The 12419-nt window shown below is 34.7% G+C and overlaps 2 protein-coding genes across 3 annotated transcripts; both read right to left on the bottom strand.

The window, feature by feature from the left end:
• Positions 1–11: 11 nt before the first annotated feature.
• Positions 12–4200, bottom strand: LOC122635611 (integrator complex subunit 2). The gene is made up of 5 exons (XM_043825993.1): positions 3640–4200; positions 1454–3546; positions 1156–1360; positions 775–1081; positions 12–694 (listed from the first exon to the last, which is right to left on the bottom strand). Exons 1-5 carry the CDS (start codon positions 3957–3959, stop codon positions 242–244), a joined length of 3378 nt encoding a protein of 1125 aa, XP_043681928.1. The 5' UTR covers positions 3960–4200; the 3' UTR covers positions 12–241.
• A 136-nt stretch (positions 4201–4336) lies between these two features.
• On the bottom strand, positions 4337–12305 carry LOC122635610 (mediator of RNA polymerase II transcription subunit 1). Of its 2 annotated transcripts, XM_043825992.1 has the most exons (9): positions 12029–12305; positions 11531–11679; positions 11329–11462; positions 11108–11246; positions 10813–11032; positions 10499–10724; positions 10171–10402; positions 6614–10090; positions 6268–6507 (listed from the first exon to the last, which is right to left on the bottom strand). In XM_043825992.1, exons 1-9 carry the CDS (start codon positions 12057–12059, stop codon positions 6388–6390), a joined length of 4728 nt encoding a protein of 1575 aa, XP_043681927.1. In that variant the 5' UTR covers positions 12060–12305; the 3' UTR covers positions 6268–6387. The 2 variants fall into 2 exon arrangements, with proteins under 2 accessions (XP_043681926.1, XP_043681927.1); XM_043825991.1 differs by having other exon boundaries at positions 4337–10090; positions 12029–12304.
• Between the last annotated feature and the right edge of the window lie 114 nt (positions 12306–12419).

Here is a 12419-nt window from a genome sequence, read left to right as displayed (position 1 = left end):
AATTATTTTACACTATACAATATACATATACATTATTTAACATAAATATTACATTTGTTTGTAATCAATTTTTATATTCAATAGATCTATCAAATAGATACTATTAACAATCTACTCTATATGATAAAATGTCAGCATTGAATCTAAAGTCATACTAAAATAAATTCAATAATAAATTTACAAATGCTCTTAAAATTCTAAACAAGAATTTATTAGTTTTGACCTAATCTTTGTATGGAAATCAATAAATCTGAGATTGCAATATGGCTTTTGATAATAATGTACAAAATGTTGCATTAACTTTTTGACATAATGCATCTGCAGATTTATCACCTAAAGCTGCTTGGGCAGAATTAACCCTACCTAATTGTAAGAGCAATACTGTAGTATCCTCAGCAAGTGGTGGAAAAGCAAGACATATTCTCGTCAATGAAGGTAATACCGGCATGAATAGAGATACTCGATCTTTAGCAGGCAATACTCCTAACAAAGTTATTAGAGTATTTATTGCTAATCTGGAAACGCTTAAAGCTTTTGGAAGTGCATATTGAATTGCTAAATGTGAAGCTAAATCAACAGCAAATACTTGTTTTTCTGGTTCAGGTTGAGATAACAATTCAGGAATCCAATCAAGACAAATATGCATAGATGGGATTCCAGAAACGGTAATTGGTAATAACTCCCTCGGATATCCCTATAAAACACGAGTGAATTTAATTTTGATATATTAAATATTTTTAAAAGTTACTTTTTTTTGATATTAATAAAACATACCTGAAAATGGACTAATTTAGCTAAAGAAGGATCTGCTATAAATATTTGATGTAGATATGAACAAATAACACTTCTAATTTCTCTTAAAGACCACATCTGTCCAGGAATTTGTCTATCTTCTTTTGTTTCGAGACACGCTTCCAATAAAATTTGTACAGCAGCACTTTCTTGACCTGCTATCAAAGCTGTTTTCAAATCTTCTCTTTCTGTTTCACTTGATAATTGACCAACTTTTTCCGTTAAAGGTCTATCTTGTGTATGTCTGGATAGCTGTGATCGTGATGCAGCTAATACAGCTTGTAAAATCCTAGTATAATAATTTAACATTGAGTTAATATTTTATTTTATCAATTTTGATATTTATTAAATGTTACAATTTACCTTAGAATTACTGACAAAACTGGAGCACATCTAAAAACTCTTGTATCACATCGTAATACTTGTAATGGATCTAATACAATATTTTCTTGTGTGAGGAATATATTCTTGACTACCATATTTTCAACTAATAACGTATTTATAGATAAAACCCATAAACATCTTGGTAAAACAGTATTTAATCTTAGCCACACTTGTTTATAAAGTTCTGTAAAAATAATATTTACAATATAATTATATTTGTAATTATTTCTATAAATGTGTTATTAAGTTTTTAGCAATTAAACAAATGTGATCCTACCTTGTATATATCTTGGAACCCTATCATTGAGTATAGCTTTAAAATAATGTATTATTATTTCTGTATGTGGCCAAATATCTGTTGGCTTCATTGCCATCAATTGTCGCAACAATCTTCCTGTTCTTGATGGACATTTATTAATATGACTGAATGCTTCAACAATTGCAATATCAGTAATCTTTGTACTTTCATAATTTATAATAGGAGAATCTATGTTAATCATCTCATCATCAAGCCAATCATCTACTAAAGACAGGTGTGGAAAGTGAGTTGCTAGTAGTCTAAGAAGAGGTGAAAATAAACCAGCATAATTCACTTGATCTCTCTGTACCTGTTGAAGGAGATACTTTATCGGTAGTTCAGATAAAAATTCAGTTGAGTATGATTTCACTTTTCTACCTTGTGATATAAATATATGCATATTGGATAGTCTAACATCTTCATAAAGTAACAAGTAATATAGCAATAATAACTGAGATGTCAGTGAAGGTTTTAATGTATCAATATCCATATTATGCATTTCTCCTTCCACTATGTTCATTAGATTTTTTTTAAAATCAAAATTTGCTCCAAAGACACTATTTTGAAAAACTCTCCTTATTTCATCTTCAGTAATCGGTTTGTTAGTGTGTTCTGATGTTTTATTATTTGTTACTAAAATAGAATTAACATACACCTCAACTAAAGCTGGTAAAACTGGATGTAAAGGTGGCACACTATCACACATCTGTCGATAAATCCAATTCTTGATAGGTACTCTATGCTTGGCAAATGCTCTTGATTTTAATAATTGATGTATACAATGCACTGGTAAAAACCCAGGAATTGTTGCATTTAAATTTGCAGTTACTGGCACTTTAACAGCATGAGAAGTTACTACTTGCTCTGTAAAGATCTCTTGTGTAAAAATTTGTTTCATTCTTGTAAGATTATTTGGTCTAATTGGTATTTTCATACCCAATGTCGCACACACCAATTCACAAATAGCTGATAATTGATTACTGTGGAAATGAATTGCCATTAAAAGAAGCATTTCTCCAAAGCTTGCTGTCACACCACTAGCACTTTCAAAATAAGCTTCTTCACGAACTAGCCACTGTACCCATTCAATACTACGCTTTTCAAGACTATGATGTCCTATTAAAGAAGGACAAGCTATAAGCATACAAAGTCCTAGAGATACAAATCTTACTCCAGCTGGTGATGGTGGAGGATGTGATGTTAACAGTTGAACTATCATAGAAACTTCATCATCTTGGAATTTAATACCTCCAATACCTCTTAAAGCACAATAAAGTCTTAATAGTGCACTTGCTTGAACAACTTGTGATTCATCTAATTGGCTATCTGTACTTTGTAAAGCAATAGCTTGTAATCTTCTGAGTAGTTCTTCTCTCAATGATTGTAATGCAGTATGGGACTCCCATTTTCGTTTCTGTCCATTTCTTATGAACATTGCTATCCATGTTCTAACTTGCTGGTCACTGCCAAGTAATAAACCGGATATAAATGCAACAATATCACTATCTGGTTGTAAAGTATTTGCATGTTCATGTTCTAAACTTAAAGTAATTGCCAATGCAGGCATTCTACAATATTCTACACATTTTGCTCTTATTGCAAATGCTTGACATGGGTTCATTTCACATAACATTGTAAGTGTTGATGTTCTAATTCTTCCTAATGCAGATTCTTCTTGACGCTCTCCATTAGCTATCAAATGTCCACATACTTCTGAAAAACTGTCAGGATTATTAGCAACAATCCAACAAATAATATGTGGACCATGCTTTACATGTAATAGTGTCTCAGTTATATCCAATATCGATAAAAGAGTTGGCAATTCAGCAAGTGCAATACATATAACATAACTAATTTCTTCCATGTATACAGCATTGTCAAACAAATCAGATTGCTTAATTTGGAAGTCTTGATTCTTCCTAAATTCTTGAATTTGTGATGCTATGAACAAAATTTCACTTAAAACCAAACGTATTCTACGTGTAGATTCACTTCTCTCAAATTCCAATGCAAGACCACTTTGTAACGATTGTGCTAATACACTGTCTGCTTGTATCCCTCCCAATTTTTGTCTTAAAAAATATAGCATATATATTAATTAAAATATATATAATAATACATTTGATTTATAAAATAGAGAATATAAATTGGTAACCTATTCTAACCTTAATTGTTGTTCTTTGCGTACATCAGTTTCCAAGGCATGAAAATCGATAGAAAGTAATGCAATTATAGAATTAACTGATTCAATTCCAGACAAAATTGATAAAACTTCTTTTCTTGCTTCTACGCATTCTTTCGTTATATCTAAAGGAGTAATAAGACTCATCCTAACCAAACATGGTAATATCGGACGAATTTCCTTGTGCGAACATTTTGATAACTCTTTGATATTTACATTCTGTATCGCTGTAAACACGTGAGGAGACACGCGTGCATTCACATGCATTGGATATATTTGATTTTTTCCAAATTCCAACGACATATTCACGGAAAACAATCTAACAACCTTTTCACTAGTTCTATCACTTTCAAATATACATACAGGTATATTAATAAAGCAGATAGTAAGTTTCGATGAGAACGCTATCTGGTGACAAACATAAGAAGCTATTGCAATCTTATCGAATCAAATCGTTTCGCGGGAAATCTTTGCAAATTCAAACATGAGTGAACTATTAGCTTTTATCTCATATATGCAAAATTAAAAAATAAATTAAATACAGCATAATTTAAAATTTTTTAAAATCATTCTTATACTTTTTAAATATTTGTCTCATATGTAAAAAAGTTATTACATTAATGTATCATCCTTCTTAATACATCGTAAAAAGGATTATCTAAATAAACGAAACAGTATGATTTATTCAAAAATGTCACGATAACGCTTTTTTATTGAATTACTTTCAAATTAAAATATTTTCTCTGTTTACATTAGAATTATTTACGTTAAATTTGTCTAGCTAAGAACAACAACAGCAGACTATGAATGAGAATCACAATGAACGATAATAATAGGCGTTAGTAATGGATTTTATACAAGTTCAAAGCAAATGTTCAATATTTCAATGAATTTAACATTTATGGCACAAATATATAACATGTAATGTATAATAGTTTTAGAAAATTTATGGTTTTTGTTTCACCACTTTGGAAGATATTCATATTTGATCTGCCATTATTATCCATAATAGAGAATTGAAGGTAAATATCAATTCTTTACAATAAACGTTAAAGGTTTATTTAAATAAGTATATCATCGTTATCTATCATCGAACTTACAACTGCTTTTAATATAATACAGTTTTGAAATTCCTTCAAATATATATATATATATAGATACATACATACATACATACATACATATACATATATATATCAGTTTCGAAAATCACAACATTAAAATAGATTTTTATAATTAATATAACATAATTGTACTTAAAGCTCGACAGAATAATTTTCTAACATTTAGAAGACTTCATAAATCGGTTGTAGCAAATTTCTACAGAATCTTAAGATCATTAATTGCAAATTAAAAAGAAGAAGAAAATAAAAAATATAGAATGTAATTGTTAAGGAATTTGAGAGCAAAGAACTATTTTTATCTTACATTTTTGTTCAATGATAAGAATATACTTATGAACACTTATAGCGAATTGAACACGATTGAAATTCTCCTATAGAAGAAAATATGTTTCTCCGTCACGTGAATCAGCGAAATTAAAAGAATACCTTCATTTTTATATTACATCTTTGATCCTCGCGTAGTAGTATGAAACTGCATATTTTTTACATATATAAGGAAAAAAGTCAATTTTTTCCAAATTTTCCTTAAAGTCTTGCCTTCTATTCCCAAGATACCCCGACCCCCACAATCCAACGAAATTATATCCATTGACATAGACTCATATCGAGTCGCCATTTAACAATTACCATTTACAATTATTCCCTATTATCGTATATTATTTCTCTTTCTTTTTTTTTTTTGTTTCATTTTTATATATTCCACTAGATTCCACTAATATCTTTATAAGTTTATAGTCTTTGCACTTAACAACCAGCTCGTGTAACTCTCTGGCTCTGGCTCTGGCTCTCTCTCTCTCTTTTCTCTCTCTCTCTCTCTTTCTCTCTCTCTCTCTCTTTTTTCTGCGTTTAATCTAACAATATAAGTGTCATGAGAAAGTCGACAATATTTGTTAGATGAGGAACGCGATGATGTCTCAATCTGAGAAGACGATCCCACGTGTAAAGATGTAAAAGATAATTAAGTATCTAGATTTTAAGTAGTCTTCATTTGCCCATGCCAACGAGAGCTTCATCCATAAGCTCATCATCCGTAATGCAAGGCGAAGCGGAGTGTGGGGACGGTGGTATAATTCTGGGCGATGGTGCAGGACTTTTGACAATATGTACGCTCAAAGATGGGCTTGGTGGAAACGTTGGTGGAGGTGGTGGCGGAGTATCCCTTCTTATTGGAGCTGCTTGAGTCATAGCTCGTTCTGATATAGATGTAAGACTTAAATTCTTGCTCGTTTCTTTCGAACTAGAAAAATCTAATAACATTTCGGCAGCCTCTTGTGAATTGGAAGTAACCAATTCTGTTGTATTCCTCACTGGAACCATAGTCGAGCCTACATCGCTATTGACAATACCGCCAATCGTCGTTGAAGTAGATGAAACGACCGACGGTGATAATTGTTGCTGTTGTTGTTGCTGCTGCTGTTGTTGTTGTTGTTGCTGCTGTTGTTGCGGTTGTTGTTGTGGTTGTTGTTGTTGTTGCTGCTGTGGTTGTTGTTGTTGTTGTTGCTGTTGTTGTTGTTGTTGTTGTTGTTGCTGCTGCTGCTGTTGTTTCTTCTCCTCGACAGATTTGTTATATTTACCTAGCACAGTCTCGGCCGGTTTCGTACTCAGATTCAGGCTCTCGGTGTTGCTGTTAACGCAACTGGCACCATTTGCACCGTTTCCAGTAGTATTGGAAGATCCGCTTGCCAATGGCGGATACATCGATTTTGATATACACAGGGATTCCGAACCTTTAGGAAGAAGGGCCATGACGGCATTGCTGTTATTAGTATCATCCTTACTAGTGCCAGAACCGCTCAACGTGTTACTTAAAAATTGCGCGGCAGGTCTACCTACCGATGTTTCCTGACAAGAGTCTCGAGAATCATCAACGGATTGCATCGAAAGGTTGGTCGGAACATTAGAATCATGGGAACTGACCGCAGCTGGAGGTTGTAGCAGAAGGCCACTTGTACTATCGGATCCCACGTTTATCGGCACTGTCGTTGAAGTCGGCATGGAAAGATTGTCGGGTTTCGTTTGTACGTGATCTCGTCTGTTCTGTGTACTCTGTGTCTGATCATCCGTATTACTTTTTGCGATCGAAGATACGGGATTGGAGATCGTTTGAAGCTTTCCTTGATCTGCCATTTGCTTTACTGCGAGATTATCCAACGACTTTCCAGACTCCGACAATTTCTTTTCGCTGCTATCGACGTTTACGCGAGCTGACAACTTTGGTATTTGAAACTTGGTATCGAGTTGCTTCATCAAACCATCGACGACAAGCTGAGGCGGTAAACTTGGTAAACTAGGCAAACTGGAAATAGAAGCATGAGCTGCGAGTAGCTTAAAAGCTCTTTCGCTTTCGCTTTCCTCGCGAAGAGCGGAAGGACTAGACTTCCTCGAATCTGTCATACTTTTAGATCCAAAAATATTTTTCTCCGTTGACTTGGGCATCCTCAATTTATCGCGATTACGGCTGAGATCGGTGACACTCGAGCTGGTTGTTTTCGGCGAGCCTAAAGATTTCGATGTAGAGGACCCTTTACCCAATAATCCACTGCCGCTACCACTGACACCTCCAACGACTCCCCCGCCGTTGCCGCTGCTAGTATTTCCTCCGGATATTGATTTCAACGTTGACAATACCTTCTGACCTAACAAGCCAGTTCTATTCCCACTAGTGCTACTACAACTAGACGAACCAGGTAACTTGGGTGATGCATGAGATTGTGGCTTCTTCGATGCAGGCCCAGAATTCACACCAGGTTTCAAACCTGTGTGAGCTTTGGATGATCCATTTCCTACCACAGAACCAGATGATACCGTTGTCGAAGGTACTCCAGTCACCGATGTAACTGCGGTCGACGAAAGCTTTATACTCGTCCCCGATTTTGAATCCTTTGTACGAGTTTTGTTGATCGTGATCTTCATGCCATCCGAGCTATGTTTAACCATATATTCTGCGGGATTCTTCGCGTCGATGGAAGAATTCTTGATAACGCATTTTCCCTCTACGTTCTTGGTCGATGAACTACTGACGTTCCTTTCTTTCTGACCACTCGTACTACAGCTACCTCCGCTGCTCGTTTTCTGCCCACCATTTCCACCTTCATCCGTACAATGTTGAGCATTTTTTAATTTATCTATAACCGCGCTAAGAGAACCCTTTCTATTTCTTGCCTGTTGTTGAGCTATAGTCGACTTTGAAATATCTGAGCTACCGGAGGGTGGCGTGTTACCACCACTGTTTGACACGGTCGATTGAATCTCAGTACCAGGTATTAAGTCCAATTGTTTTACCTTAGTACCAGAAGATTTAGTCTTTGGACTTTGATGACCACTCGTACTTCCAAAACTCAAGGACGTTTTCCTTTCTTTTTCACGACTAGAATCTTTACTGGAGGACGACGAGGAAGACTTAATTTTTGATGATATAGAATCGCTAGTTTTGCTGGAAGGAGAATTTGTTGCTGACTTGAGGGCAGACATACTTGGCTTTCCAGTACTCGTTGAGCTACCATGTTTCGGTGACGACGTTCCATGCTTTGGACTTACGCTTGCAGGTACAGACATGTGTTTAGGACTACTGCTATAGACAGGTGAATGTTTCGGACTTTGTACGGGTTTGCTCGTAGATTGCTTTAATGTGGGACTGGACTTACCAACGAGGACAAGCGGGCTACTGTGTGTCGGGGACGGACTGAATTTTCTTATAGTAGCTGACGGAGATGATGGACGAGAACCTACACTTGGAGGGGATTCGGTGGGTTTAATGCTCACGGAAACAGGTTTTGATAAAGGATCTTGCTTGGAAGGTAATTTGTCTGGAGGTGGTCCCATAGGATTATCTTCTCTTTTACGTTTACGTCTTTTCTCTAACTTTCCCTTATCCTCTGTTGATTTACTTTTAGAGCTTTTTCTTTCTCTACGCTCTTCCGTCATAGTCTTTGTTGTGGTTGGTCCTGCTATTGGAGTTATAGTTATAGAACTAGGTAAACTGGCTTGCGGCGATGAAGCTATGGGTATAATCTCAATCCCAGGTCTCCTTTCCAAACCCATGCCCGTAAGTACAGAATTATAATTTGTTGTTTGACCCACGTTACTATTTGAAATTGGTGTTATACTTACTGATGGGGGTACAAGATTTTTATTCTCTTCAAATATATTCGGACTCTTTTTTTCTTCACGTTTCTTTGATTTACGATCTCTTTTAATAAGATCATCCACGCCCTGAACTTCGTGTACCTCTACAATTTCACTTTCATTGTCTAGATCATAATCCGAACTTTTATCCGTACTTAATACGTCGCCGGGATCGAGATTAGTAAAATCTATACCACTGGCTAAACTAGCAGCAGAAGTTGGAGTAGACGTTCTAGTTTCGTTTGCATTCTCCCTTCCACTGGTTGGTGTTCCAAGTGGCGTCGAGTCCGAGCTTGAACTTTCTAATAATATTTCATTAGTATCTTCACCTTTCCTTTTAGGACTGCGCCAAAATCCTTCTGCGATTTTCCTTTTGCGTGTCTTTTTCGTCTTTTCACTCGAAGGATTTGCTAAAGAATTTTTCGCTTGACCCAGTAATGCACTCAGTTGTAGAGGATTTAGCATAGCAGCGGTTGCTGTATCGGATTGGCCGGAATATGACGGAAACCCGATACTATTCTCCGTTCCGGCATCTAAAAAAGACTGCTGTTGTGGTTGTTGTAAAGTTTGCTGTCGTCCAATAGTTCCATTTCCATTACTTAAGTCAGATTCTTGCCTGATTTTTGTGTCTGCATTAGCGAAGTCAGGCATATTAGAACCAGCCTGACCATTCTGATCTTTTCCAGGCCCTATATTTGTGTTGTAATTTCCATTTCCGCCGCTCATAGTATTCACTGGTAGTGCGCTTCGACCTTCCCAAGTCTTCATGAGCGTTCTCATTGTTAATGGTATACTGAGACATCTTTGTAAGACTTTACCAGTTAAGTCTGAAATTTGTTCTGCATTCATCATGCTTACACCGTAGAGTTTGCATTTCAATGCAGAGATATCCGTTAGATTTAATTCTGCTGTTGCCATTGTTTCTTCAAATGGATGTTCCAGGCTTATAGATATGTGCTGCCATGATAAAGCGCTTACCTCGAATATAATTGTATGTTCTGGATCTATACGAGCCATAGGTCTTACACAACTTGAAATTAAAGAATTAAAAAGAGCTTGTTGACGTAGATATACAAGAATTTGCGGAACGTGTGCTGGATGTGTGAAAGGAATACTGCCTATCAAAACTCCTTCCATATTCTTATTTTCTGTCATGAAATAACAATGATGTTGATCTGGCAAGGTCTGTAAAATGCATTGCGTATAATTACTTACAAATCTTCTTAAACTTCTCTTTTAAAATATTATAATTTTTTTATACATACAACATAAAGTCCTCTGTTATTTCGACCGTCTAAAGATCCATCACTAGCGTGTTGTACTATTAAGCTTAACAAGGAGTGAGGTGATGATACATCCGCGCACTCTAATTCAGTTACTTTTTGTATCCGTCGTACTAATTCCATACACATTGGCATTTTTTTAGTGAGTTTTAATACGAAACAAGCAGGTAACATTGATGAATTTGTGCCAGTTAAAGGAGCATATGATGGAGTGCTAAAACATTATTATAAGTGTTAAACATTGATTTCTACGTAAATTATATTACTCTTACATAGACACAGATGGTTCACACTCATAAATTTTATTCACCTCTTTCCTGTGTTACTTCTATTTACAGTTATGATACTAGTCGTAGGCAGCTTGTGAGCAGTTGAACCTTCCATACAAACAGTCACAGAATGACCAATTTTTCGTTTAATAACAGTTTCTGGATTTAAAACATCACAAGTACGATTTTCTTGATCTATTAAATCATAAGGAGATACAAAATATGTTAATTTCATAGGATGACCTCCTTTCCGTCTTTCAAGAATTCCTAAAAAATGATAAGATGGTTTTAATAAAGGAATTTTTAATAAGGTACAAAATATTTCTATATATGAAATAATAAGATGTGTACTGACCAACTGGACTTTTATGAACAAGATTAAAAGGTTCCTTCATAAATGTCTGGAGTTGTGCCAGAACACCTAAATCAGCCTCTAAAGATTGTAAAGCACTGAATGCTTTGCATTTCACTTTTTTATCTGCATTTAATTGATATATGGAAGCCAAGCCTTCCAACTGTGTCGTAAAATCCACAAAATCACCACGGGATAGACAAGAGGCCAGTACTTCGCAACTCTGGAATTATTAATTTTTTATAGGTTATAATATTTTTTACAAATATCATATAAAATGATAAAATTATTGCTTTACCTGCTGTTCGTTCTTTCCTTCGTGATGAATTTTGACATCTTTAACAACACCTGTTGTTTCCAAAAGAACTTCTAAGAAAAACATATCTGATGATATAAAAAGCTCTGTGCCTGGTGGTCCTGACATCATAAATTTTAATCTACAATAAAATGTTAATTATGTAATAAACTATCGGAGAGACCATATATATCAAATTACAATAAATAGATAAAAATAAATACCCTAATTGTCTTGTTAAACTTTCTAAACGTTCTACCATAGATTGTAAAGATGTCACTTTTATAGAATGCTGCAAAGTATCTAAGCATTTTTGTAGTTGATTTTTTTCTACACTGTCAATAGCAAATCGTTTATCCTGCAATCATAATCATAATATATATAAATTACCTTGAGAAAGAAGTACATTATTTTTTTACAACTTACCAACATAGTCATACGTAAATTTTTAGCAGTTTCGACCAAAGACTTAAATCCAGAAGCCTTTGATCTTAACTTCTCCATCATCAACTCCATTTGCCATTCTTTTCCCTTTTCCGTTCCTGTATTGTTGGTAGTAACATAAGGTTGCCCATCTGTGAATTATTAGTTATGTAAAAGACGTTCACGATATTGCATTTATATTTTTGTTTTATTAATGAAGATGCAACATTATTATTAATTGCATTACTTTATTGCATTTGGCATACAATGCATATGAAAAAACAATTAATCCTAATTAAAATGTAACAGAAATTAATCTAATTTATGTTTTTTGTCTTATATTAAGAGCACTTTTTTCATTACGTTCATAATGAAATTTTTATGTAAAATGCGTATGAACAATAAAATAGAAATAGAAATTTTAATACATAGGGAAGTGTTCTTGGGATCGTAATCACGTGAACAACAATTACCATACCACAATTTAACAGCTATACTTACTGGAGGGCTTCTGTCCGTTCCCCGCATCCATATATTCGAGGAAACAGTACAGAATTCACAAATAACTACTTTAAACGTAGTAAACGTTTCTGTTGTTTGTTGATGTTCGATACCATGATATTACATTATATTATGACGGGACTTTTACCAGAGAACATCTCTCTACGTTTATATAGTTTAACCATAAATAACGACAGGAATCAAGATACGCCCATAAACATTATAATCCCATAGAATAAAAATATAAAAGAGAGAGTATTTCTTCGATGAAATTTGATGTACACAAGAAGTCGCCATTTTGATGACGTATTAATTTCTCAACCAATCAGAATGTTTCATTTTTCAACCAATCAATATCTTCGAAATAAGTGGCGTGATATTTGATTGCAAT

This window comes from Vespula pensylvanica, chromosome 18 (genome assembly GCF_014466175.1).
Source record: "Vespula pensylvanica isolate Volc-1 chromosome 18, ASM1446617v1, whole genome shotgun sequence".
NCBI lineage: Eukaryota > Metazoa > Arthropoda > Insecta > Hymenoptera > Vespidae > Vespula > Vespula pensylvanica.
This window is presented reverse-complemented; position numbering and strand designations above follow the sequence as displayed.

What these genes read in the sequence shown, in the direction of transcription:
- LOC122635611 (XM_043825993.1), bottom strand. Translation starts at nt 3,959, where the DNA reads ATGTCGTTGGAATTTGGAAAAAATCAAATATATCCAATGCATGTGAAT. An exon ending in CGCAAAGAACAACAATTAAG is followed by an intron (nt 3,547 to 3,639) that starts GTTAGAATAGGT and finishes ATATTTTTTAAG; the next exon opens with ACAAAAATTGGGAGGGATAC. An exon ending in CTAAATTAGTCCATTTTCAG is followed by an intron (nt 695 to 774) that starts GTATGTTTTATT and finishes CGTGTTTTATAG; the next exon opens with GGATATCCGAGGGAGTTATT.
- LOC122635610 (XM_043825991.1), bottom strand. Translation starts at nt 12,059, where the DNA reads ATGGATGCGGGGAACGGACAGAAGCCCTCCA. An exon ending in ATTTACGTATGACTATGTTG is followed by an intron (nt 11,463 to 11,530) that starts GTAAGTTGTAAA and finishes TTATGATTGCAG; the next exon opens with GATAAACGATTTGCTATTGA. An exon ending in AGAAGTAACACAGGAAAGAG is followed by an intron (nt 10,403 to 10,498) that starts GTGAATAAAATT and finishes ATAATGTTTTAG; the next exon opens with CACTCCATCATATGCTCCTT.